Here is a 24,366-nt window from a genome sequence, read left to right as displayed (position 1 = left end):
AATTTGCTCTATTTGTATAAAATACTGTTTTACCAACCACAGCATCTCCATATAGTTTGTTTCATTTTCCAAATGATTTGTCAACCATGGCCAGGTTGACATTTCATGGGGCTCATTCACAAAAGTTACCTGCTAATATAATGAGGAATTATCACAAACATTCAGACAAACTAATAGCTCTTTCATTATTGTTTAATATAGTTTGTCCATGTCAAATGTACGGTGTCATAAAACATTGTTGCTTCTTGTAAACAGTGGGACTAGACCTTTAATTCCACTGATTCCCATCTGGGGAGTCTCGCATAATACTCAAAGTCAGCTGACTTAAGACGCCATTTTGTCAGCCATTTCCTCCACTGATCCATCGCGAGCGTCTCTGTCCCGGCCTCAGCTTCATCTGCCCGGGCTTTGGTAAACAGCAGCAGAGCGTCCTGCACAACACACGGTACCCGGGTGGATGAGAGACAGTCTAGAGGGTCGGTCGGCACCCACTAGACCTCTGGAAGGCCTCGCAGGACAAGAAGTGGTCCAAGTCACAGGCGAACATGGCTCTGAAGATTGTCAAAGGGAGCATCGATCGGATGTTCGATAAAAACCTTCAGGATTTAGTACGTGGCATCAGGAATCACAAGGAAGATGAGGTAAATAAAACAACGCGCAAAACGATGTCACCTGAAATATTTTAAAACCTTACATTCATTGATGTGTTTTAACTCAACACAAGTAACGTTACCGTTATCGCTGAGCAGCTAGCTAACGTTAATAGCTAACGCGCTCGGCTAAGTTAACGTTAGGTTAGCTGGCAGGCTAACGATAGCGTCAGCTAGCTAACAGTGACTTAAATACAGTTTTCAGCGTCTAACGGTTATTTAACGTTTGTTATAGAACGTGTTAGGGAATGCATGATGTTGCTAACTTTGTAGTGACGTTACATGTAAGGTTTTAAGCTAACGGTTGTTACTGACAGCTAGCAAAACCTAGCGAGCTAACTGTCAGACTAACTGTTAGAGGAAGCAGCTCGATAGATTATCACAATTCATCAGGATTAATATACTTTTCGGTATGACGGAGATCACACCAGAGAATACTGCTGCATGTGAGAACCCTCTCCGTGAGGCAACCACCGCTAACTGTATCAGCTGTTGGCCTTAAGTGACTCATTCATTATGGGGAGAAGTATCCAGTTGATCTGTCTCACTTAACGCTATGTGAGTTGAGTACACCAGAGTTACTAAGACAGTTGAATGGATGACGTGATGCCCTGAAGTTCAAAATGTAAAAGAGGCCTAACTTGTCTTTCTGTACACATTGCGCTTAAACATGCAGATACGACCATTCTGGGTGTTTTTATATATAAAATTGCATCTTCTATGAATATAAATACGTTTTGAAACATCCCATCAGTGACTGAAGGGGAGCTCATCCCTGTCACAGCTATGTGTGGGTGATGATGACAGACAGGCTCATCACAGCACCAGTACCCGGCTCAGTGGGAGTCAGGTGGGATGGGCCAATAGAGGGCACTGTTTTGGGGGGCCAGCCACGTTTCAATCGCTCACATCAGCTTGCTCTTCTCATGAGCTCTGTGTTGGCTTTGTCTGACCCTGTTCCTGCTGAAAAAACATGGTAGTTGGAGGAGGGGGTTAGGGGTATAAGGCGGGTTCCCTGGGTTGTTGTTGCACAGAGCTGCGGTGCTGTGCACACCTGTCTCGAGCTGTATGTCAGGTGTGAAATGTAGAGGTAGCGTGTCTAACCTGAGGGGAACCTTTTGGATTTTAGGACCCTCTCTACGTGGCGGATTTGTCCTGCTCACCATCTGAATACCAATTTACAAGCATTTTAGGCCAAACCACTAGATGTAATCATCTATATATATATATATATATACACATTTTTCTTTATCATTATGTCAGCCACATTCGTGTCTGAATATTTTTAGTCAATCAAGCACTTAGATTGCTTGTTGCTCGAGGCTATCCATGCTTGATCTCTTGATTCAGTGTATGAGCTGAGATGTTCACCAGATGTAACCCAACCTGGGCAGCCTAGATAAGGTGGTGGTTGCCCAGTCAACAGTGGACAGTTTGCTGAAATATTAATACGCTGTGTGTGTGTGTGTGTGTGTGTGTGTGTGTGTGTGTGTGTGTGTGTGTGTGTGTGTGTGTGTGTGTGTGTGTGTGTGCGCGCGCGCGCGTGTGCGTGCGCGCGTGTGAGTGTGTGTTGACTTTTTCCTGGGCAGCCCACAGTTTGTTTTTCATGTGTGTGCAGACTCCTTGTGTGGCTCATTCATTCAGTCTCCCTCCCACGCCTTTGGAACAGCCAGCATATTGTAGGAAGGGTGTGAAGATGTCCTGACGTTTAATTCTGTGTGATTAGTTATTGGAGTTTAGGTATATTTGTCATTGCCTCTGTTGAAAACAACAACAAAAGCTAGTTAGCTTCTCTCATCCCTTTTTTTTCTAGAAAGTAAAGGTCTTCCAGTTATCTCCAGCTCAGTCTGCATTACTGGCTCATAGATTGTCTTTTTACCTATTTCAGTTATTTCAATGGGTTCTGAATTGCTCATTGATGACAAGTGTGATGCAGAAGCGCTGTGTGTGTGTGTGTGTGTGTGTGTGTGTGTGTGTGTGTGTGTGTGTGTGTGTGTGTGTGTGTGTGTGTGTGTGTGTGTCTGGTGATCTTGTGTTGAATCCCTCTTCCCTCCAGCCCGGCTAGCCACAGTTTCTCCAGAAGCAGCATTAGCAGAGCTCAGTCCCCCCCCCCCCCCCCCCCCCCCCCCTCCCTCCTGTCACTGTGCTGTCTCATGACTGCACACACATGACCAGCACACACTCACACTCTACAGAGCGATATGTGTGTGTTTGTTTTTGCAAGGTTGCTCCTCTCAACAATGGTTGACTGATTGGAGCTTGCCCTCCACTGTTAGATGAAATGTACCTTCTGCTCACTCTCTTTCATTGAAATCTAGTGTGTTATAACAGGGTAGTAAGAATGGCTATTTTTCTCACTCATTCATTCAGGCGCGAGGCTCCTGGAAACACTCATTTTGTTAAAATGCATTAAGGGATGGGAGAACTGTAGAGTCACATATTACCATTAGAATTGCATAAGATAACCTGTGTGATTAGTGATTGAATCTTTTGCTCATGTTTATTATTTTTTGCTCTGTAAGCATAGCCCTCATGTGTACCGTATTGGGATCAAGCCATCAGGCCATTGCAAGATGAAAATCTCACAGACGAGTGGTGTGTGTGTATGCCAGTATTGCCTTGGTAGCAGTCTCCCTCTCCAGATATCACTCCACCTAATCTGATCTGGTGTCTGTTGTTTGTCCTCTCCTTTTGTCTGCCCTCAGGCCAAGTACATCTCCACATGCATCGATGAAATCAAACAGGAGCTCAAGCAGGACAACATCGCTGTCAAAGCCAATGCTGTGTGCAAGCTCACCTACGTAAGACCTCTCGACACCCTCCACAGAATCACTGACTCTTTCTGTCTTTCATGAATGATGAAATACACCATCACTGTTTAGTTCTCAGTGTTAGCTCACCTGTGTTTCTTTGGATAGACACACACACACGCACACACACACACACACACACACACACACAGACCATGACCATGTGGCTGCTTTGGGGCACAACTCACATAAACACAATGCTGGTCTTTTATTCTCACAGCATTATCAGGGTAATCAATTCATTATTCAACAACCAAGATTAACAAATAAGAAAATTAATCAAACAAAACAGATACGCTTTGATTCATAAGCAATTCATAAGTATGTGGTTTGTACTATGACTTTTAAGCTGGTAAGAAATATATTCTTCTCTTCAGATAGAAGTGACCAGTTACAAAACACTTAATACATTTTTATAAAGCAGGAACAAGACTGCATGTACAAATGTTGTTTTGGAGCTGAAGGTTAGTCAATATACAGCCCAATAGCTAGTAGCCAGCACTTGTTGATAAAAGTGTGCAATTTCTGTTTGAAAGAAAGCACTCATTCTATTTATAGCCCAGGCCCACATTTAGGTTTCGATGGCTTTTTGAAACTGGCATCTGTGCCCACTTTCAGAGCTTTCAGCTCAAATCATTTAGCCTTCCTGTGCACCTCAGCGTCAGCTTCGACCCCCCCCCCTTCCATTTATTCACCCACATCCCTCTCTGTCTCTTTTCCTTTCTGTGTTACAGCTTCAGATGCTGGGCTATGACGTCAGCTGGGCCGCTTTCAATATCGTTGAAGTCATGAGCTCCTCCAAGTTCACATACAAGGTAATGATCGAACGTATTGTAAATGCAGAACATTAAACCCGGTCTCTTAATGGATTAATGGTCACGATGCTATGACTGTGGTGTACGCCCAAGTGTAGTTTTGTCATGAAATTGAATACATCTCACAAGCTGTCCTTTTCTGTACCATTTTAGTTAATTTCTCCACATACATACTCAAAAATGTACTGCTGCTGTATATCTCCATGTAATTATTTCTGCTTTCCTTTTTTCCCCCTACAGAGGATTGGCTACCTGGCGGCCTCGCAGTGCTTTCACGAGAGCACTGATGTCATTATGCTGACAACCAATCAGATCCGAAAGGTCAGTGCTTCCTCTGGTGCACTATGAATATCTTTTGACTTTTTTTCCATCCCTCGTACAACCTTTTTCTCTTTTTTTCTCTCCCAGGATCTCAGCAGTCCCAACCAGTATGACACAGGTGTTGCCCTCACTGGCCTCTCATGTTTTGTGACCCCTGACCTGGCTCGGGACCTGGCCAATGACATCATGACACTGGTGAGTCATGGAGAGTATGTCAAGAGGTTTACCAACAAGTACTTTATTTACCTCAGAACTTTCAGTCAAGAAGAAGAGTTATTTCTTTTTCTACTTTAAACACAACCGTCTCTGCTGTCTTTACTTTTTCCCCCCGCCCTAGATGTCCCACACTAAACCCTACATCAGAAAGAAAGCGGTGCTGATCATGTACAAGGTGTTTCTGAAGTACCCAGAGTCCCTGCGGCCTGCTTTTCCCCGGCTCAAGGAGAAACTGGAGGACCCAGACCCAGGTACCGGGACAGCCGCTGCATTCAGTCTGTTATGCAGGAAGCTCTGTCACCTGAACCTTGTGAATTATTCAGCAACTAAGAATATGAGATTAAGGAAGGCTCCTTTGTGATACTGCCACGGCTGTCTGTGAAATATTCAACAACTCAACGGGATTATTTCTGATGTGCAGACAAAAACATCTCGCAGGGCATTTATCTGACTTCATGGCATGTGACCAGGACCTTTCCAGCGGTGTCACGCTGTACATCAGTGAGACGATATTTACTAGTCTGAGATTCTGAGAGGGCTTTGTTGTAAAAGCTGCTTTCAAGTGATGTCAAAATGATATTTCAAATGTGATGTGAGGTGAAAACAGACCAAAAGCTCCTAAATAGATTGTGTACATTAAAATGTTTTTTCCTTTGCCTTTGTTATACTGCTACAATATTGCACATCATTGTTTTGTAGCCATAAGTAATTTACCATAACCCCAATAAACGCATCAAATGACATCTTTTCTTTGTTTAGGTGTCCAGTCTGCAGCAGTAAACGTTATCTGTGAGCTGGCTCGGAGAAATCCCAAGAACTACTTGTCTCTGGCCCCACTCTTCTTCAAACTCATGACCTCGTCTACTAATAACTGGGTTCTCATTAAGATCATCAAGCTGGTAAGTCAACAGGATGCAGGGGACTTGAGTTTCTGGAGTGGTGATGAATTATTACATGAGGTCTTAAATAGAGCTGCCATGCTCTTTGTTTGCATGGATAAACAGCAACATACTATATACTGTGCACCACCAAGCCATGGCTTTGTGTGACACTAGCAGTGTTGCACCAATCGAGGATAAATCTATCACAAAAGAGGAATTGATACTAGTTCCTTCACCAGCTTTAGAGGTTGCATTGCTGAGCAAGTTGTATTTATGAGAGCAGAAGCACCACTTTTTTTTGTGTTGTTAGAAGTCACATACAAGTCAATTATTGTACCATTTCACAATAATACTCCTTGAATACATCAGTGTTTATGAAAATACAGTTTAAATGTATCAAAAGTTTAAATTCTTCTGTGTGTCATGGCGCTCCTTGTGTTTGTTTCACAGTTCGGTGCGCTCACTCCTCTGGAGCCGCGGTTGGGGAAGAAGCTGATCGAACCTCTGACCAACTTAATCCACAGGTGAGATGAAAATCCCTGAACAATACACTTTTTCACAGTGGGTAAAAGCGGTTTGATCTGACGGGTATATCAATAATAATCTGTCCTCCTCTCTCACAGTACCTCCGCCATGTCTCTGCTGTATGAATGTGTCAACACCGTGATTGCAGGTCAGTACTTGTATTCAACGCGTGCAATGTAGTGGTCTCATTCATTTATTGTGTGCTTTTGCGCTATTTCAGTCAAGTAAAATCCTTGTCTAAAAAGTTATTTTTTTCTTCTCACAAGGTATTTTAGTTCACATTCTAATTGCTTACTTTGTCCCCCATGCAGTGTTGATTTCCTTGTCCTCTGGGATGCCTAACCACAGTGCTAGTATCCAGGTAAGCCTCTGAGGTCCATTCCTCATTTCCTGTGATTAGATATTGATATTGATCATAATCTATTCCAAACCAGGCGAACCACAACGCATGCTTTCACCTTGTTTCTTTCTGTTTCACAAATCTGTCTTTTCAAACATGTTTAAAGTAGAGACACAGCAACTATAGGACAAGCTAGCAGGTCTCATGAAGTTGTTTTTCCTCTTGCTTTCAGTTGTGACAGTAATGCATGAAAAAAAATATTTTGCACCATCAAATATAAGCCCCATTTCTTCCACTTTTGTTTGTCTCCTTCATGATTTCTATGACAAAGACTGAAACTGGTGTAGAAAGGTCAACAGAGATGTTAATGGCTCTCTCCTTCCCCCCCACCCCCCCCCACCCCCCTTTTCTCTTTCTCTCTTTCTCTTTCTCTGTTTCAGCTCTGTGTGCAGAAACTGCGAATCCTGATAGAAGACTCGGACCAGAACTGTGAGCCCTCTGTCAATGCCTGCAGTGTGTCATTTTCTCATTGTCTGCGTGTTTCTGACTATGGAACAGTCCACCGTCTTAGACCACAATAATGTAGACCCCCTGACTCTGGATAACTCGAACATTATGATAGTCCCTCTCTCAATTAGGGGGCCTGCTTAGAATACCATTTCCTTAAAGTCACTATAACCACGTTCACGCACAAAGGGAACAACTTACAGCGTGTTGTTCCCGGTTTGTTGCCTCAATTTGAAAGGGCTAAAAGTTGCCAGCCTGCTATTCTCAAACACAGGGCGTGGCTGTATAAATACACTCCCTGTCACTCTTCCAGTTGAAGCTGAGAATATTGCATCCAGCCATTCGAGTTATCTGGATATCCATACATAGATAGTTTTGTGTGTGCAGTAGACTATAGACCTCTGATGTTAATCGAGCAGACTGTGAACCTGTGATTTTAGGTTTTGTTTATCTTTTCACCACACCTCATAGTCATGCTTTAGCTACGGCACTTTCAAATGCATTGATAAGTTAAGTAGGTGAAAGATCACAGCTTCCCTAGATTTTGAAGATATCTTGCTGATAGAATCAGGAAGTAACAAAATTAAGAAGGAAGAGGCCATGTTTGAAGTCAAAATATTATATGCAAGCAAAATATATAGCACCTATAAGTTTAATTGAGATGTGTGAACGAAGAATCAGTTGACAAAATCGGGCTTAATGCATTAGATGTATTGCAGTCTACTAAAACGGGGTAAATCCGTTGCCCTTGCGTCTTTGTTTTAGATGCGTTGTGTGTTGATGCAAACACCAGATGTAGTCGTCAGTCTCACATTTTATCACATTGTGTCCTGCAGCTGACCAGGCTCACCTTACTCCCAAGGTCACAACCACATGCACTCACTTATTGATCCAAAAACCTGAGAGGCTTTTGTCTTTTCCAAATTAGATAATAGACGGAAGGTTATGATTCAGCAGATCATTTAATTGTTAGAAATGAGGAAAAGCTGTCGTGGGTTCGACGGAGGATAAAGCAAAACAAAACTACTGTGTCCAGTGTGTGTGTGTGTGTGTGTGTGTGTTGTACCGTGTGTGTTTGTGTGTCCTTTCCATATGTCTGTATGTTTTGTGTTCCTTTCCTTTATAATATTTAGTTTGTGTCATTTCCATATGTTTTTTTTTTATAAATTATTCAATCTATAACGCAACAGTATTTTGTTCATATTATATTAACATATAGATATTTTCTAGATACAGAAAGTTTGGCCTGACAGAGTGACTAGATTTAGGGAAGTGTAGTAGTAGTAGTAGTAGTAGTTGTAGTATTTGTATTTGAACAAGTAGTCCAGTTTCAAAATCGTTCTCTGTCTTCTGGAAACAAAGTATTTCTGAAAAAAATACTTTTTCTACCACCAGGTATTGTATTGATTCTCTAACTGCAGTCAAGTAAGGATAGTCAGTTTTATAAATGATAGGAACTTGAATAAGAAATTATAAATAACATACTTAATTGTTAAAGTGGCAATCCTCAAGATATCAGTCCGGGTTGATTTGGTGACACCCTATTTACTGGTTGTAACAGCAGATGCAGGTTAATACTACAGGTCCCAGAATAAAGGGGGCGCGAAACAAACCTTTCTATTTTAATAAAGAAGTCAGGCAATAATTGGCCTTTTTAATCACTCTGTGAGCAACAGCGATCTGATATTTATTAAATATTGCAATACTTCAGTCAATACAATGAGTGGGACATAGGCCATTGCTTTTACCTCATTCTGCAAAAGTCATTGAGACATTTATTTAAATGAAAATCTTCAAGACTGCCACTTTAATGCAGAGAATAATGTCAGCTGATATAAGTAAATATTTTAGTTTGCTAGGGTGTGGAGAGCTAATATCTGTTTTGAAATACGCTGAGTCTGAAATATGTTTGTCTTTGTAGTGAAGTACCTGGGCCTGCTGGCCATGTCAAAGATCCTAAAGACCCACCCCAAGTCAGTGCAGTCCCATAAAGACCTCATCCTCCAGTGTCTGGATGACAAGGACGAGTCCATCCGCCTGAGAGCTCTGGACCTGCTCTACGGCATGGTACGAAGCAAACACATCAAGATCAATTCTCAGTTTAATTAATGTTACTTACTCAGATTTTTAGTGCCAGATTATCTCAGTTTACCTGCCTGGGCAGAATAGGTGAAGTAGAAACTTCTGCAGGAGGTGTTAACTCAATACCAGTGGTTGTGTGATATTATTTTATGTCATATGACACAATTCTGTGATTTGACTCTGTACAAGATATTACAGTCAATTGTTTCCTTCATTTTAAAGCTGTTTTTTTTTTTTTTTTAAAGAAAGTCTCTCTCTTGCTTTCGCTCGCTCAGTAGAACAAATAATCTTTTAAAGATTTCCATTTCTGCGTCTAAATTTGAGCCTTGTTGCTCTCCCAGGTATCCAAAAAGAACTTAATGGAGATTGTAAAGAAACTGATGCTGCATGTGGACAAAGCAGAAGGAACCACCTACAGAGATGAGCTGCTTACCAAGATCATAGACATCTGCAGTCAGAGTAACTACCAGTACATCACCAACTTTGAATGGTCAGTTGCTCCTCACCAGTGTTGTCTTGAATTTCACTCCATATCCTGTGAATTTAGTTTGACGTCACTCTATGACATGATTTATTTTTTTTACATTTCTGCTCTCCAGGTACATCAGCATCCTGGTGGAGCTGACCCGGTTAGAAGGCACACGACACGGCCACCTCATTGCCTCTCAGATGCTGGATGTGGCTATTCGGGTCAAAGCTATCCGGGTCTTTGCTGTTGCCCAGATGGCCACTCTGCTGGACAACGCCCACCTGATGACGGGCAACGTGCAGCGGAAGGGCATCTGTGAGGTGTTGTACGCAGCAGCCTGGATCTGCGGGGAATTCTCGGAGTACGTTGATTTCTGTCGTTGGGACGAACACTTGCACACAGTGATCTACACTGACTTAAGGAAAAGATAACATGAACATAAGAAGGGAGCCATTCCCACAATAGGGAAGGTGAACCTGAAGTAATTAAAAAATGCTGCATAAAGATGTCATGACTGCATCATGATAATAATAATAGGTCCCGTGGGCCAAGTTGCCTTTAACAATGAATCCATAGGGAGAGATGATTGACCGCTTGGTTCAGATACTGAGCTTCCCACCTCTTTGTCCAAGTTGACAAGATCTCGTTTTCTTTACAAACTCTGCAATGCTAATCTGTGTCTCTAAATTGGCCTCAGTGACACTTGTTATCTTTATACTTGTCAAAAGTAACAAACAACTTCCGTTTAAAATTCTATATGAATTAAAAGTTTCCCAATGTAGATAGTATGTCTGGAATATTATGGTATTTTCAGATCTGTAGGTCATTTCAGTTTTCCAATCCTCTCTGACACATTAGCTGCTTTGTTTAAAACATTTTTAATTACATTTTTTTAGAGGATCAAAGAACTTCTTTTCATAAAGTGCTGGAAATTGCATCAGTGTTGATTACGTTTCTCTAAATCCGCCTCCTCTCCGTAGACACCTGGAGAACCCGATGCAGACGCTAGAGGCCATGCTGCGGCCAAAGGTGGCCACCCTACCGGGCCACATCCAGGCAGTGTATGTGCAGAACGCAGCCAAGCTGTTTGCCACCGTGCTGAAGAACCAGGAAGGGAACACGGAGGGCACAGCAGCACAGGAGACCAGCCAGCTGATGATAGACAGGCTGCCGCTGTTTGTCCAGAGCGCCAACCTGGAGGTGCAGGAGAGGGTAAGATGGAGACACGCATACAAGTCACAACTGGTGACAATAACAGAGATACTTGCCTTTTGACATTTGGCATCATATACCTCAAACGGTTGCCCACTACATACAAATCTGATAAATGTCTGCTAATCTCCCTGTCTGCCTCACCCTCTCTCGTGTCCTCAGGCGTCTTGCATCCTGCAGCTGGTCAAGTACATCCAGAAACTCCAACAGAAGGATGTAGAAGTAGCGGAGGAAGTCATCGCTCTGTTCGCTGGAGAACTCAACCCTGTAGCCCCCAAAGCACAGAAAAAAGTGCCTGTTCCTGAAGGGTGAGTTTGCTCAGTACACGAGGAACACGCACACATTAAAACGGTTATTAACACTGCATTATTACACAGTTTGACATGAATGTATTTATATACTTTTTTTGAGTAAAACCCATTGGACTTGTTCATACCATTGTGCTCCACCAGCAGGTTTTAGCAGAAACGTGTAATGTGTCTGTTGGTGTTGACCAGTGAAGTTGAAGTGAGTTTGTTTGTGCAGTCTGGATTTGGATGCCTGGATCAACGAGCCTCCATCTGAGAGCGAGTCTGAGGACGAGCAGCCCAAGGCTATTTTTGCCAAGGAGGAGACCAAACACTCCCGCCCCCGTCACACAGAGGTGGACGAGAAAGAGCTGGCAAGGGTGAGCTGGTTGATGATTGTTGCATTGCTGAGCTGAACAAGCAACATTGTTTTATGAATAGTGTATTTGTACAGTAGTATGTATTTGTATGTGTATGAAAATAGACCAACTTTTCCTTCAAACACTTATTTAATGTAATTTCAAAGGTAGCAGGCAGACAAGTGATATGACTGCATTACATTTACAAAAAACATGCATCGCTTTAAAATATTGACGTCGTACATTTTCACCATCAACGTCATTGATTACACCGACTAATCCTGGCAGCGTTTAGTGTTTTTCAATCTAGACAAAATCATGGAGTCCTTATCTTCAAAACAATATTGAATTTCTCTGAGTTCTACTGTGACTCTGTTTGCCCATGTGGTTTCCCTCTAATGCTAAACCAAGGTAGGCCGTGCCATCATTGATTAATTCATGCAACTGTTTTTTTCTTTTCCCCAGAGGAGAGAAGTCAGAAAGCAGGAGCAAGCCAGCAACCCGTTCTACATCAAGGCCTCCCCATCCTCTCAGAAGGTGTGCTCACCCAGTCTTTTTCACTGCACATGTCTCTGTTGAATCCAGTCTGTTGTATAAGCAATAATTACAGTATGTCAAATACCTGCAGTTAAAAATATATACATGAACACACACAGCGTCATGTTTTAAATGCATGTCGTCTTTGTGTAGGTGTACCAGGAGGCTCCCGGAGTGGAGCACATCCCAGTCGTGCAGATTGACCTCACTGTGCCTCTCAAAGTCCCAGGTAGCACACGCTGTTACAACACCACTACAAGACACTCATTTCACACTAGCAACTTTCCAAATTATACAAAATTAAAAAGGCTTATTTTACTGCCATCGTACTAGAAGTCATGCTGTAATTCATTTAGAATTAACTATAATTTGGCAAATTGTTTTTGGCAAATCAGACCCCATCGTGACGTAGTGTATTAGTAATGAGACATCATACATGTTGCTGTCCTCGGTCCCACAGGTCTGCCTATGTCTGACCAGTATGTGAAACTGGAGGAGGAGCGTCGGCAGAAAGACAGAGCGGACAAGAAGAAGAAGGAGAAGAAGAAGAGGAAAGAAAAGCGCAGCGGACGAGGGAAGAAACATGATTCGGGCCCCGAGAGCGAGGAGGACATCACGCCTGCGCACATGGTTGACATCGTTACCGAGGAGATGCCAGAGGTACAACGGGGCTGTGTAAACATCACAACGTGTATTAAAGGCATCATGACTCATAGTATTCAAATACATTGCATTTCAATGTAATTATGTACATCACACAGTTTAGGTCATTTGTACTCTACCGAAGACTGGAATTTAATGTAAAAAGATGTTTATTTCAAACCGTAAACATGTGGACATGAATCTCAGTCAGAAGTAAATACCATAGTTGTTTACTTGGTCGTTTGGGTTCTCCGCTCTGAGACAACTGACACTGGAAGTCAATATCTGTACAGATCGCATCACATTTTGCGTGTTGTGAATATAGATTTACTTTGAAAGTTATTAACTGTGTGTTATTGATTTTTTACCCTCTCATTACTTCAGAATGCCTTACCCAGTGATGATGATGACAAAGATCCCAATGACCCTCACAAAGCCCTGGACATCGACCTGGACAAGTGAGTCCACACAGTGGAGATGTATCTGTACTCTACATAAGCCCAGACTTTTGTGTAAACTATGGACATATTGTTAGAGTTGCTGAAACCCGTCATTTACGTATCTGAAGGGGCCAATCAACCAATCGTTAAAACTTTTGATTTTCTGTCCAGATCTAGAGCTGAGGAACACTAAAGTTCAATCTTGAATGTCTGTTTTTTAAAAACATTTTTAATCTGGATATCTTCTCAGTCTGATTAATTCCGGCCGTAGTGTCACAGGCGACGTGACTCGGCCCTTTCCCTCCTCTCACTCCTTCTCATGGTGTTCTGCTTTCTGCTTCCTCTTTTCTATGCCTACACACACACCCATCACTACCTCTTTGTGTGGGCAGCTTGGTGGAGATGGCTGGGCGAAGGTGAGTAGCACCCCAGCTGCAGGATCTGGGCTCCGACTATTCATGGATGCAGCTCTGTCTAAATAGCTGTCTTGCTCCTCTCACTAACATAGCTGTTCGGTCTATCCAGGTAGTTTGCAGTACCTGCTCCCTTTTTTTTGCTCTTCTTTTGCAGTATTTTCATTATCGTTCATTGTAGCGTTTAACCTAGTCTAATATCTATAACCCCTTTCTCTGACCCTGCTTCTTTTTTAAACTTCTATAAGCTTGACAATATCAGCAGCTTATAATTTCTAAACAAACTGTTCTACGATTCTGTCTTTCAAAGAAGAAGAAGAAGGTATATCTCTAATATCAGTTGTTCCATATTTAACAAAGATAATTTTGAATTGGCTGCTGCTGCTGATTTTCTCAGGACTTAACTTTCACCACCTGTCCTCCTGGAACAGACTCCTAAAAGCATTTTGTCACTTAACACCATCAGCATCAATATGCTTTTAGGAAACTCATCCCAGGAGTTGGGTACTATAATGCTTTTGCTAACATTTCCCAGATCCTCCTCTGTTCGGCAGACTTACCATGCCTCCAAATTGTCACCAGCTGGTTTTTTTTAAACCAGCTGCCTGCCTTTGGTGGAAATAACAAGCACATGTGCCTTGAGACCAATGCGATGATTTACAGTAGATCATTTCGAAATTGTTTTGATAGTATATGAGGTTAAACTCATATTTAAGACCAAGAAATGAAAAAAAAGAGAAGAGATTGTGCTGGAGTTATTGTAAACATCTGGAGGAAACTGTCTGTAGAACATACATGTCTGTCATGGCTTTGTTAAGAAATCTCCCTCAATGTAATGAAAAATAAGCAATAAAAGTAGTTATTTCTAGAAAGTTAAAACAGCAGTAGTGAATGCATTTTGATTATTAAAAAAAGCACAAGTATTATTAGCCAAGGCCTGACAGAGAGCAGTGTGCCTTTTTATAGAGAATAACCAGCAGGGGGCTGCAGTGCATTATTGCTTTAAAGGGCCAGGCTTGGGGGAATAAACTTGACAGCTCCTATTAGTTCAATATGGAGGAATTTATTGGTGTAGTTTCTATTTGTTGGGGAAGTTCCAGTGCTTCTAGCTCTGCCAGACGAATGGCTTAACGCAACGCTTTGAATGAGACCTGGCTGCTGCACAGTGCAGAACATGTGCCTGAATACTGTAGACTTCTGCACCCTACGACCCGCTGTTCACCTTTTCTAACACTACCAGAAAATACAATATTTTTCAGATGATGGCACCAACTCCAGGTGGACCATAATCTCATCATAAATCCTTTTCTGCACAAAAGTCAAAATGTGTGAGTCTGTGTTTCCGTTCGTCCAGGCCACTTGCCGACAGTGAGAAGCTGCCAGTCAGGTCCCATCGTGCAGCAGAGGCTCTCAAAAGCCCCGCTGAAGACGGCGATGCAGAGAGTGCCGCTTCACAGGAGCCCAAGAAGAAGAGCAGCAAAGAAAAGAGAGAGAAGAAGAAGGATAAAGACAGGGATAGGAAGGTGAGGGTAAAATTTATTTTCCTCCTGGAAACCACGCTCGCCTCATTCTGTCTAACTGGTGAGACTGTTGTATGGATGTATATTTATAGAGCTGTCTGAGCAAGAGAGGGGGGGAAACAACAAGGACCTGTCAACCATTATGATGTGATGAGTCAGAGGTTGTGGTTCTCTCAACCTTTGTTGTGACACAGAGCTGAATTTATTTGCGGTTTTTATTTCTTTGCAGAAGAGCAAAGATGAGAAGAAGAAGAAGAAGCACAGACATGAAGAAAAGGGGGAGGATCTTCTTGGGGGTCAGGCAGACGAGCCTGTGGTCCAATCAGAAGAAGCCAGTGAGGTGGCGGCACCGCCCGCCTCCAATACTGCTGAGGTATGTTCTTACAAAAGGGTGGAGCGACGCCGTTTCTTACCTAGCAACAGAGTTTATAGCTAAGATCTGACTTGACCTAGAATTCTGATTATATTAGAGAACCTGATCTAAAATTCATGATGAAAAATGGCTTAAGAATATCATTATATATAGTGTACAGTTTCTGCTAAAACGTTACACACACACACACACACACACACACACACACACACACACACACACACACACACACACACACACACACACACACACACACACACACACACACACACAGATATCTTTTGATCATTTTCATTGACTCCACACTTCCATTGCTTCCCTCAGCTTGTCTTTCAATCAGCTTTAGGGATCAAGTATCAGTTTCCCAGTAGCAGACTGCGCAGTCTCTCGCCAAATACTTGATTTATTCATGAAATAGAACCATGTAATCTCTGGATCCATTTTCATGAATAGTAGAAAGATACAGATCCTGTTTGGCCCTCGCCCCTCTCACCTCCGCACACTCCTCTCCCTCCCTCCCTCTTCTAGGTTTCGGATCTGGATTTCTGGCTCGCAAACGCTCCAGTGCCCTCTAACACCCAGGTGGAGTCTCCCCCCCCCCTCTCTCCCCCTTTATCTCTCCAGTTTATACTTTCCTCTTTCATAACTCCACGTTTTATTGATCTACTTCATATGTTGTTGTTGTTTTTTTTGCCATATGTTATCTCTCTATTTGGTTGTTTTTTCACGTCTTCAGCACTTTTGACACGACTTCCTCTCTTCACAGGTCACATAACACTTTCCTCTCTCACTCTTCAGCCTTCCCATGTTTTCCAGCATGTCTGTATGTATGTCTGTGTGCACAGTATGTGTGTCTCACATTGCCAGTGGTTCTCTTCCTCAGCTTTTGTTTTGCTCGCTGGGTGTCGTGTCGGTCTTGAGGTCAAAGTAGATGTCGTTATTGTTGTGCTGGTGGTGAGAAGTGAGCGGAGGTTGTCTGAGGTTCCCTGGAATGTGTCTTGGAGTCATTTTCTTTCCTTCCTGTCGCCACCGCGTCACCACATGTGTCCTTTGACTGCTTCCGCCGTGATCACATGTGGGGTCGTGCTCGTCTGTTGTTTCCGTTTGACCTTTTGAGTGTCGAAACTGCACACAGAGAGGCAGAAAACATCATTTGCAATTATTCCTACAAGTCCGGTAGAATTAAAGCTACCGTGTGGAATTTGTTTACCGCTAGAAGCGCTATGGCGCAATATTATTATGAACATATAATTGTTACATTTGTTTTGTTTGTACGCACATGCGTGGACACCTGCCTGCCTGCTGGCTAGCTAGTAAACATTGATGTAAACACTTCAGGATAGTCAAGATATTTTATAAGTTTGCTTTGCGGGAAATAAATATATTCAACATGTTTGTTAACGATTTACACAAACCTTTATTGTGTTTACGAGAAGTTGCTCTTACCTAATGGTTCATAAAGAATGTAATAATGGTATTGTGTATACATGGCACAGGAGGACAATTTTTATCAAAATCACTTTTTTGATCGTAAGGATTTGTTACCTCGTATTTCCAGTCTTTATGCTAAGCTAACAGACTCTCCACCTCCATATTGAACTGACCGATACGAGCGTCGTATCAATCTTTTCCTCTAACTCTCGGCAATAAATTGAATAAACAAAATGTCACACTATTCCTTTAACCGTACCAGATAGCTTGTGACATTTAACACGCTAGAAACACTACCCTTTAAAGACACGCCTCGACATGTCTTTTGTGGATGAGGTTTTTTTTCGTATTGATTGTCACAGTAGAACCATAGAGAGCTGCCAATAGCATATCTGGAGGCTGTCATAAGGATCCTGTAAATCAGGGATCTGTTAACAGCAGCTAGTGTGGCTGGTTAGTACAGTCCTTCCAACAGCACAAAAAACAAACCACTGCACATGTTCAGATACCTACAGACATGACACACTTGTTACGCTGGTTAGTAGTCTTGCATGTGAGGCACTGGGTTTACCAAATCAGGTTGTGGTACCACAGAGCTCGTATGTTGCAGCTGAACATAAATTACTTTTTTTTTCTTCTTTTTTTTAAATGAATGAGTGAACTCTCTAACTTCATTTAACCTCTATCAGCACCGAAGTGGCAAACACAGCTGTATGTGTCACATGCTATGGTTGCTCACTGCTAAGGCCTTTGTGTGTTTTTGTGGTGTTGTGTGCGTGTGCGTGTGCGTGAACAGGAAGCAGCCACCTTACCAGCAGCAGAAGCAGCCCCTGTGCCTGAGACGGCCTCTGGCACAGCGCCAGAATCCGAGCCTGATGAGCCCAAAGACACCGAGCCGGAGGAGACTGTGAGTCCCCTGTGATGATGATGTGATAATTGCAAAGTAGAAAGTTTGGCCGTGGTGCTAGAGATTCCAGTTCACAATGACCTGACAGTACGCTGCACATTGGCAGCTCTTATTCTCACGGGTTTGTGTCAATGATGTACCACGGACCTGCCAGTAATTATGTGATCTCTGGAGGAATATCTCTGCCAGTAACCACATTTCATTACCAGAATATCTGATTTAACTGTTACCGTCTTCCTTGTGGGGGTTATCAAGGATAAGAAGTCCTCCAAACACAAGAAGAAGAAGCAGAAAAAGGAGAAGGAGGAGAAGGAGAAGAAAAAGAAGAAGAAGCATCATCACCATCATCGCCACAGTGACGGAGGCGCGGAAGAGTCGGTGCAGAATGGCACCGTGGAGGAGGAGGAGGAGCCTCTGCCGGTCAGTGGCATCAGAGTTTAACAGCTTAACCTCACTGGAGTGTGAATGAAAACATTCAGCACACTCTCAGCTCAGCTTTTTATTCTATGCATCGAGGGGGAAGAAAAACAAGTCACACGTCACTGACCTCAAAGACGCAAATAACCCGATGCTGCATTTAGGCGGTATTATTTATCGTCATTTTAATGTGTGCCTCTTGCCTCCGCTGTTTAAACCAACTGACTGCTGCAGACACACACACACACACACACACACACACACACACACACACACACACACACACACACACTGTGTGAACCAGCTCCCGTTGCCTAGTTAGCATACAGAGTGACAGAGAATGCCTGTTCTGACCTGAGCTCCTCTCTCCTTTCAGCCCATGTCCAATTACTGCCTGCTGGCTGAGAACTCCTACATCAAGATGGTGAGTGATGGCGAGATGCTTCTGAAGGAGGGACTTGTACTGCTGGGCTCGGAAAAATTCTGTTTTTCACTCATCGTCCTAAATAGTTTTGTCCCCTATTTGGCCTCAATATAGTTGATTTCACAACATCTAAAGTTGCATTGATGCTCCTCTGACGGGACTGTTCCCACCATCAGAGTGTGTTGGACATTCTGTATCTACCTGATTTAATACATTCTTAATTAACTTTATGATAAAGAGGGATGATGAAAATATTTGCACTCGACATGGGTTTGTTTGCCAGATCACAACGCACATTTTTGTCTGCTTACTGAGAAGGAGAAACGCCTTTGATCATCTGATGGACCTTGTGATGTTCACCCTCAATCGGCTCCGTTGTTGCGTCGTCTTGACGTGACACTGCATATCAATGCAATAAAATTAATAAGTAATATGTTCTTACTAAAAATAAGATCTAGGTTGTGGAAAATCCTGCAAATTCTAACCGTCCTCTGCGTAGACGAATATGGAAACGATCGTGCTAATGTTCATGTTTAGGCTGTGAAAAGTATCTAAGACGACAGTAACAGTAATAAAAAAAGAATGTATGCAGATCCTCTCCTTTTCTCTCCCTCTCTTCAAAGATGATGGAGGATGCCGATCAGGTACTAGTTGAAGTTCTGTCAGTGACAGAATATTATTAAAACACTTCTCTAGATGTGTTTCTCTCTGTTCTTGATGCTCTTAACGGACTAACTAAGACCGACTATGTTAACGTGTCTGAGAATGATTCTGTCTCTGTGATTTTTCTCCTTGTGCTCTGCGTGGTTTCTTGGAAACGGCAATGTGTGCTTTGGTGTTGGGTTTATGAATCAAGATTTACTGTGTTTACTGTATGTCTGTCTGCTCTAAATAATCATCGCTCAGTGAATTACAAGGAGGGGAGATTTAGACAGCTTGAGTCATTTCCCATGCAAACTATTATTTAATGATAAAACATTTTCTTTTTTCTCCCACAAAGGAAAATGACATCCAGGGAAACCTGCAGGATGGCAGTCAGGTGGTGGTGTCTGTTATATTTGAAAACAAGTGTGACAGCTTCCTCAAATCCATGGAGTTCAACGTCCTGGACTCTCTCAACTCCAAGCTGCAGAGGCCAGAGGGCTCGGGTCCACATGATGGCCTCACCGTCCCCTTCCAGCTTCCACCTGGTCAGTGATTATATGCTAAATGTTAACTTAAGTTGTTAGAGTTCATTTCCCTAAACTCATATACACAACATACCAGTTTCTATATTATGTGTATAGTCCTGTAGTGTGTACCTCCATTGTATTAACTTTTGGGAAGTTTCGTTGAGTCTGAGTACTTAGCAGTGAACTTTTCTCTTCAGGGGTGTCTAACGAGGCGCGATTCGTCTTCACCGTGCAGAGCATCGTGATGTCTCAGAAACTGAAGGGAACCCTCACCTTCATAGTAAAGGTCTGAAGAAAAACACACACGCAACTCACCAATCATAGCTTCATCATAGCTAAAGTGTTAAGATGTTCATATTCATTTTAATAAGCTTTTGATATTATCCCTTTTATTTTATTTATTTTGCCACTGCCATCCCCAACGTGCCAAAATAAATAGGAATTGTTGGATATTGTGGAGTTAAATTTGTGAAAGTAATTATCGATTCCACTCGTGTCCAAAACAGTTTGCCTCCAACAGGGTGGTGTAATAGTACAGAAGCTGCGTGCTTCAGCGAGACAAGGAGTCCTAACCAGCTCCAGTTTTCATTTCGGTGACTAACGCTGCACCTCGATGTCCCGCAGGCCAAAAGTGAATCGTTGAAGTGCCACGTTACTGTTATTGATTATCTGTATTTGTTGTTGTGTTCCCACAGAATGAGGACTCCTCCACTCACGAGAAACTGGACTTCAAACTGCACTTTACCTGCTCATCCTACCTAATCACTACTCCTTGCTACAGGTTGGTGTTATGTCTCACACAACAACTTACAACCCACATTATGGAGGTGGGAAAATGAATATCCGCAGTAAATGTAACAACGGTTTGGTTATTACTTTCTGAGTTGTCTTAGTTCTTTGTTGTGTTTTTCGTCGAGGAGAAATGGAGTTTCTTGTGTTTTTGTTTGGCCAGTGATGCGTTTGCAAAGCTGCTTGAGTCGGGGGACCTGAAGTGCAGCTCTGTCAAACTGGAGGGAGTCGTCATGCCCTTCCACCACCTACTGGCCAGGGTCTGCTTCCACCACCATTTTTCTGGTACATATACACACCAGGCCACATAATATTTGTCTCAAGTGACAGACTTTAGCCCCAAAACATCAAAGTACCAGATGAGTAGAGTGTTACACTTAGAAAAATCAACAATACAGTGTTTGTCAGAAATTAATGACCATCATAGGAAAGTGTTGAGTATGTTTCTGTGTTGGTAAACTTCTAGTAAGCCCCATGTGGTAAAAAAACTGAAGATAATCACGTCATATGATTGCATGCAGTTGATTTTTTGAGACTTGTGTTCTTGTTGGATTAGTTGTGGAGAGGATCGACTCCTGTGCCTCCATGTACAGCAGGTCTATCCAGGGTCACCACGTCTGTCTGCTGGTCAAAACTGTGAGTGAACCAGTTAAACTTGAGATTTCTAATAACCAATTATGTTTTTCAAAAAAGTGTGCTTTCAGATTGTGAGCTTGATTTCTCTCTCCCTCTCCGTCCCTCTTCCTCCTAGTCTGCTCAGACAGTGACCATTGACGCTAAATGTGACGAGCCGACGCTGCTTGGGAATGTGCTGGATGAGATCAAGCAGACCTTCTCTCAGTGCTGATTGTGTCCGACAGCCCCAGGGTGCCCCTGACCCCTCCATACCACCCCCTCTCCCTCGCTGAAACACAACATAATCACGTTATGAAACACTGCGGCTGGCACTTCCAGTATCGCCCTATTTATTAGTCCTCAAATTCGCAACATTTCTATCCCCTTACCTTCTTCTTCTTCTTCTTCTTCTTCTTCTTCTTCTTCTTCTTCAGTAGTGTCCCACACTCTGTTATTCCGCTGCACTCTGAGCTCTGTGGTCACTCCCCGACACTCGATGTTGTTTTGCAGACTCGCTGTGTACATGCGCCGTCTTCTCTGCAACGCACTTTCATCTTCACTTCTGTTTTTTCTGAATCCAACGAGCCACCCTGTTCTTCCCCGACTCTGACTCTGTAACGCGCTCCTGTTTCTGGATGCCCTGCATCCTCTGCTCTTTCCCACGTACCTCCGCCCTCCACTTTGTCGGCAGTTCAGTCTGTGACAGTCATGTAATGTAATGTTGACAACTGGACTTTTGCTGTTGATGGTTGAATTGTGAGTTTATTTTGTCTTTGGTTTGTTTTTGTTGTTTTGTCTATTTTTTGTCTCTTTTTTTTTTTTTTTGTCTGAAACCTGTCTGCGCCTTTGTCTCACCCCCTTCTTTCTGCCCACTAAACATCAGTGTAAATTCTTTCTGCCCTCTAAATCTCTCTCTCTCTCTCTCTGTGTGTGTGTGTGTGTGTGTGTGTGTGTGTGTGTGTGTGTGTGTGTGTGTGTGTGTGTGTGTGTGTGTGTGTGTGTGTGTGTGTGTGTGTGTGTGTGTGTGTGTGTGTTGCTCAGCATTGTAGTCCTGGAAAAAAAAACGTGTGACTGACTCTCTCAGACTGGTCCGAGCTGGAAAAATGGGGACTCTCACCTGCTCACAGTTAGCAACCGCAGTGAGAATAGTGCAGAGATGAAACCACAGCTACATATAAGGTATTGGATTTAAACTTCTGTCAGAGCCGTTGCCCCCACTCGCCTTTTTGGCTCAGAGCAGATCTGCTAGTGTTGGTTCGGTGATTTGCACAGTAGATCCGTGGTTTTTGCTCTGTGCCTTAGCTGTGCAGTCTGACCTACTCCAGCGCTTCATGAGTCTTGTAGAGCGCTGCCCCCCCCCCCCCCCCCCACGATCTTGCAACATATCATTCCTTCAACACATCGAGGATTAATTGGAAGGCAGGAGAGTATAAAAATATTTGAATGAAACTCCAGAGTCAAAGTGTAACGTGAGATTTCTATTTCATCACAGGACAGCTTTTGCTGTGTCACCATTATTGGCCTCCTCTTCAACTCACAGATGGTTCGGTTAGTTGTAGAGAAGATATTATATTACTGTAATACACAGAAGGATACTGTTATTTCTATGAAACTGCTATGGTGCTGAGGGTCCTCATTTGTGTCACCACATGGTCAACTTAATGACAACATAATCTGGCATGAAGAGAGCTGCCCCTGTTATAATCACTGCCCTGCCTCGAATGTGGCTGTCTAAGGGACAACAAAGTTACAACAAAGTTACACAATCAACGTATCTTTTAAGTTTAACACCTCTTCCAGTTTGCAAGTTGTGCTCGCCGTGAGCAGAGAGCATTCAGTGGTTTTGGGGTTCCCTTTCAATCAGTATTAGGCAACGTAGCTTCCAACGTAAGGAAGTGGCCACTCTGTGAACACCAGAGTGCAGTTTTGTCTGTTTTCATGTGAAATCATGTGAGACATTTACGCCTGTGCCACGTTGACATTTGCATCTCAGTAGCTGACACCCGGGTCGGCCGACACCCACCTGGCGCATACCCAGATAAACCCCCAATGTTTCTTTTCCCTTCAGAAACTGCCTTGTCACTTTTCTTGTACATTGACATGTTACAATGAACACGAATGGTCATTTTCAGAAGAAATGACCTCCTCTTGGGAAGACTCTGAGGTACTTGATGTTTTTAGTTTGTGTCATTCATGTCTGAGGTCACTACCCGGTCCAGCACGACTTAACCTTGTAGTAGCAAGATAAAAACCGACTTGGTAGCGTCTCTGATCATATATACTGGTAAGGCCCTCTTCATATCTGTCTGCTATTGTAGATAACTACTATGATAATGATGTCTGTGACCTGAAGATCAGGTTGGCCATTCCACAAGATGTTCTGTCCTGTAATAAAGTCTGAATACAGAAGTGATCAGCTGTATTTCAGGAATGTCAATAGAAAATAAGTATGTATGTATTCCCTGTTCCTGAAAACGACTGATAAAAGAGGAAACGGCTCCCCTAATCATACATTGTCCTGATTCTGATCTTTTTCTTGTGCATACTATTTGATTACAATTTGTATATTGCATGATTAGGAATGTACACTTTTTTTTCCTTTTTTTTTTTCCCTGTTCCATTGACATGGTTACAGAAAAACAATTTGTCATTCCATTTTGTCCTTTTTTCTTTATTTTTTTTATGAAGTTTACTTGACCATTCTCTATTTTTTTGATGGTATTGTGTTTTTATCTATTCAAAGTTCAGACAATTAAAAATGATTGATATTGTTGAATGTTTTAAATTATTAAACCCAGGGGTAGGAAGGGGGTTATGTTTGGTGTCATGACACTGAGGGCATGGGGCTCCGAATACTAAGTTGAGTAGAACAGGTCACATGAAGCAGTGTACTGAGAGGCAACACGTCTTCATTCTCTTATTGGTTCAGTTGTAGTGAGTTATTTTACCCACGTTTGGCTTGTGACATTGAAGTATACTCTCGTATGACTCTGACTTTGGAAGGTCCTGTCTGTTTATTTCTCCATATTCCATTATCAAGCTGTACAATGTAAAATGTTTTAAAGGGGACAACATAAATTATCTACATTCCCTTTAAGGAAAGTCAACCCAAATTGAAAAAATAAAGGCTCTAAGAAGCTGCTGTAGTCTTTTTATTGTGTTACAGTGAACGAATAAACACCCAAATATGTAACCGAATAATGAGTGAGGAG

At 42.6% G+C, this 24,366-nt stretch overlaps 1 protein-coding gene across 5 annotated transcripts; it reads left to right on the top strand.

Annotated features, from left to right (window-relative positions):
- Window positions 1-275: 275 nt before the first annotated feature.
- Window positions 276-24,295, top strand: ap3d1 (adaptor related protein complex 3 subunit delta 1). 5 transcript variants are annotated; one of them, XM_068707257.1, is made up of 35 exons: window positions 276-641; window positions 3,356-3,451; window positions 4,195-4,275; window positions 4,516-4,596; window positions 4,684-4,791; window positions 4,934-5,063; window positions 5,572-5,711; window positions 6,144-6,217; window positions 6,317-6,366; window positions 6,530-6,579; window positions 6,999-7,047; window positions 8,987-9,132; window positions 9,489-9,637; window positions 9,747-9,977; window positions 10,597-10,828; window positions 10,991-11,136; window positions 11,354-11,495; window positions 11,940-12,011; window positions 12,165-12,240; window positions 12,472-12,671; window positions 13,038-13,111; window positions 13,486-13,509; window positions 14,861-15,029; window positions 15,256-15,399; window positions 15,928-15,981; window positions 17,627-17,737; window positions 17,993-18,157; window positions 18,531-18,578; window positions 19,202-19,222; window positions 19,579-19,768; window positions 19,948-20,036; window positions 20,446-20,531; window positions 20,703-20,824; window positions 21,096-21,175; window positions 21,291-24,295. In XM_068707257.1, exons 1-35 carry the CDS (start codon window positions 546-548, stop codon window positions 21,384-21,386), a joined length of 3,822 nt encoding a protein of 1,273 aa, XP_068563358.1. In that variant the 5' UTR covers window positions 276-545; the 3' UTR covers window positions 21,387-24,295. The 5 variants fall into 5 exon arrangements, with proteins under 5 accessions (XP_068563358.1, XP_068563360.1, XP_068563361.1 ...); XM_068707259.1 differs by lacking the exon at window positions 13,486-13,509; XM_068707260.1 differs by lacking the exon at window positions 15,928-15,981.
- The last annotated feature ends 71 nt before the right edge of the window (window positions 24,296-24,366 follow it).

This window comes from Cebidichthys violaceus, unplaced genomic scaffold (assembly GCF_023349555.1).
Source record: "Cebidichthys violaceus isolate CVI_PGR_0920_01 unplaced genomic scaffold, fCebVio1.0.p SCAF_13, whole genome shotgun sequence".
Taxonomy (NCBI): Eukaryota; Metazoa; Chordata; class Actinopteri; order Perciformes; family Stichaeidae; genus Cebidichthys; species Cebidichthys violaceus.
Note: the sequence above shows the minus strand (reverse complement) of the source record. Positions and strands in the feature narration are given on the sequence as shown.

Coding starts and splice junctions, on each gene's coding strand:
- ap3d1 (XM_068707257.1), top strand. CDS start 546: ATGGCTCTGAAGATTGTCAAAGGGAGCATCGATCGGATGTTCGATAAA. Junction 9,978..10,596: donor ATCTGCGGGGAATTCTCGGA/GTACGTTGATTT, acceptor TCCTCTCCGTAG/ACACCTGGAGAACCCGATGC. Junction 21,176..21,290: donor TCTGTCTGCTGGTCAAAACT/GTGAGTGAACCA, acceptor TCTTCCTCCTAG/TCTGCTCAGACAGTGACCAT.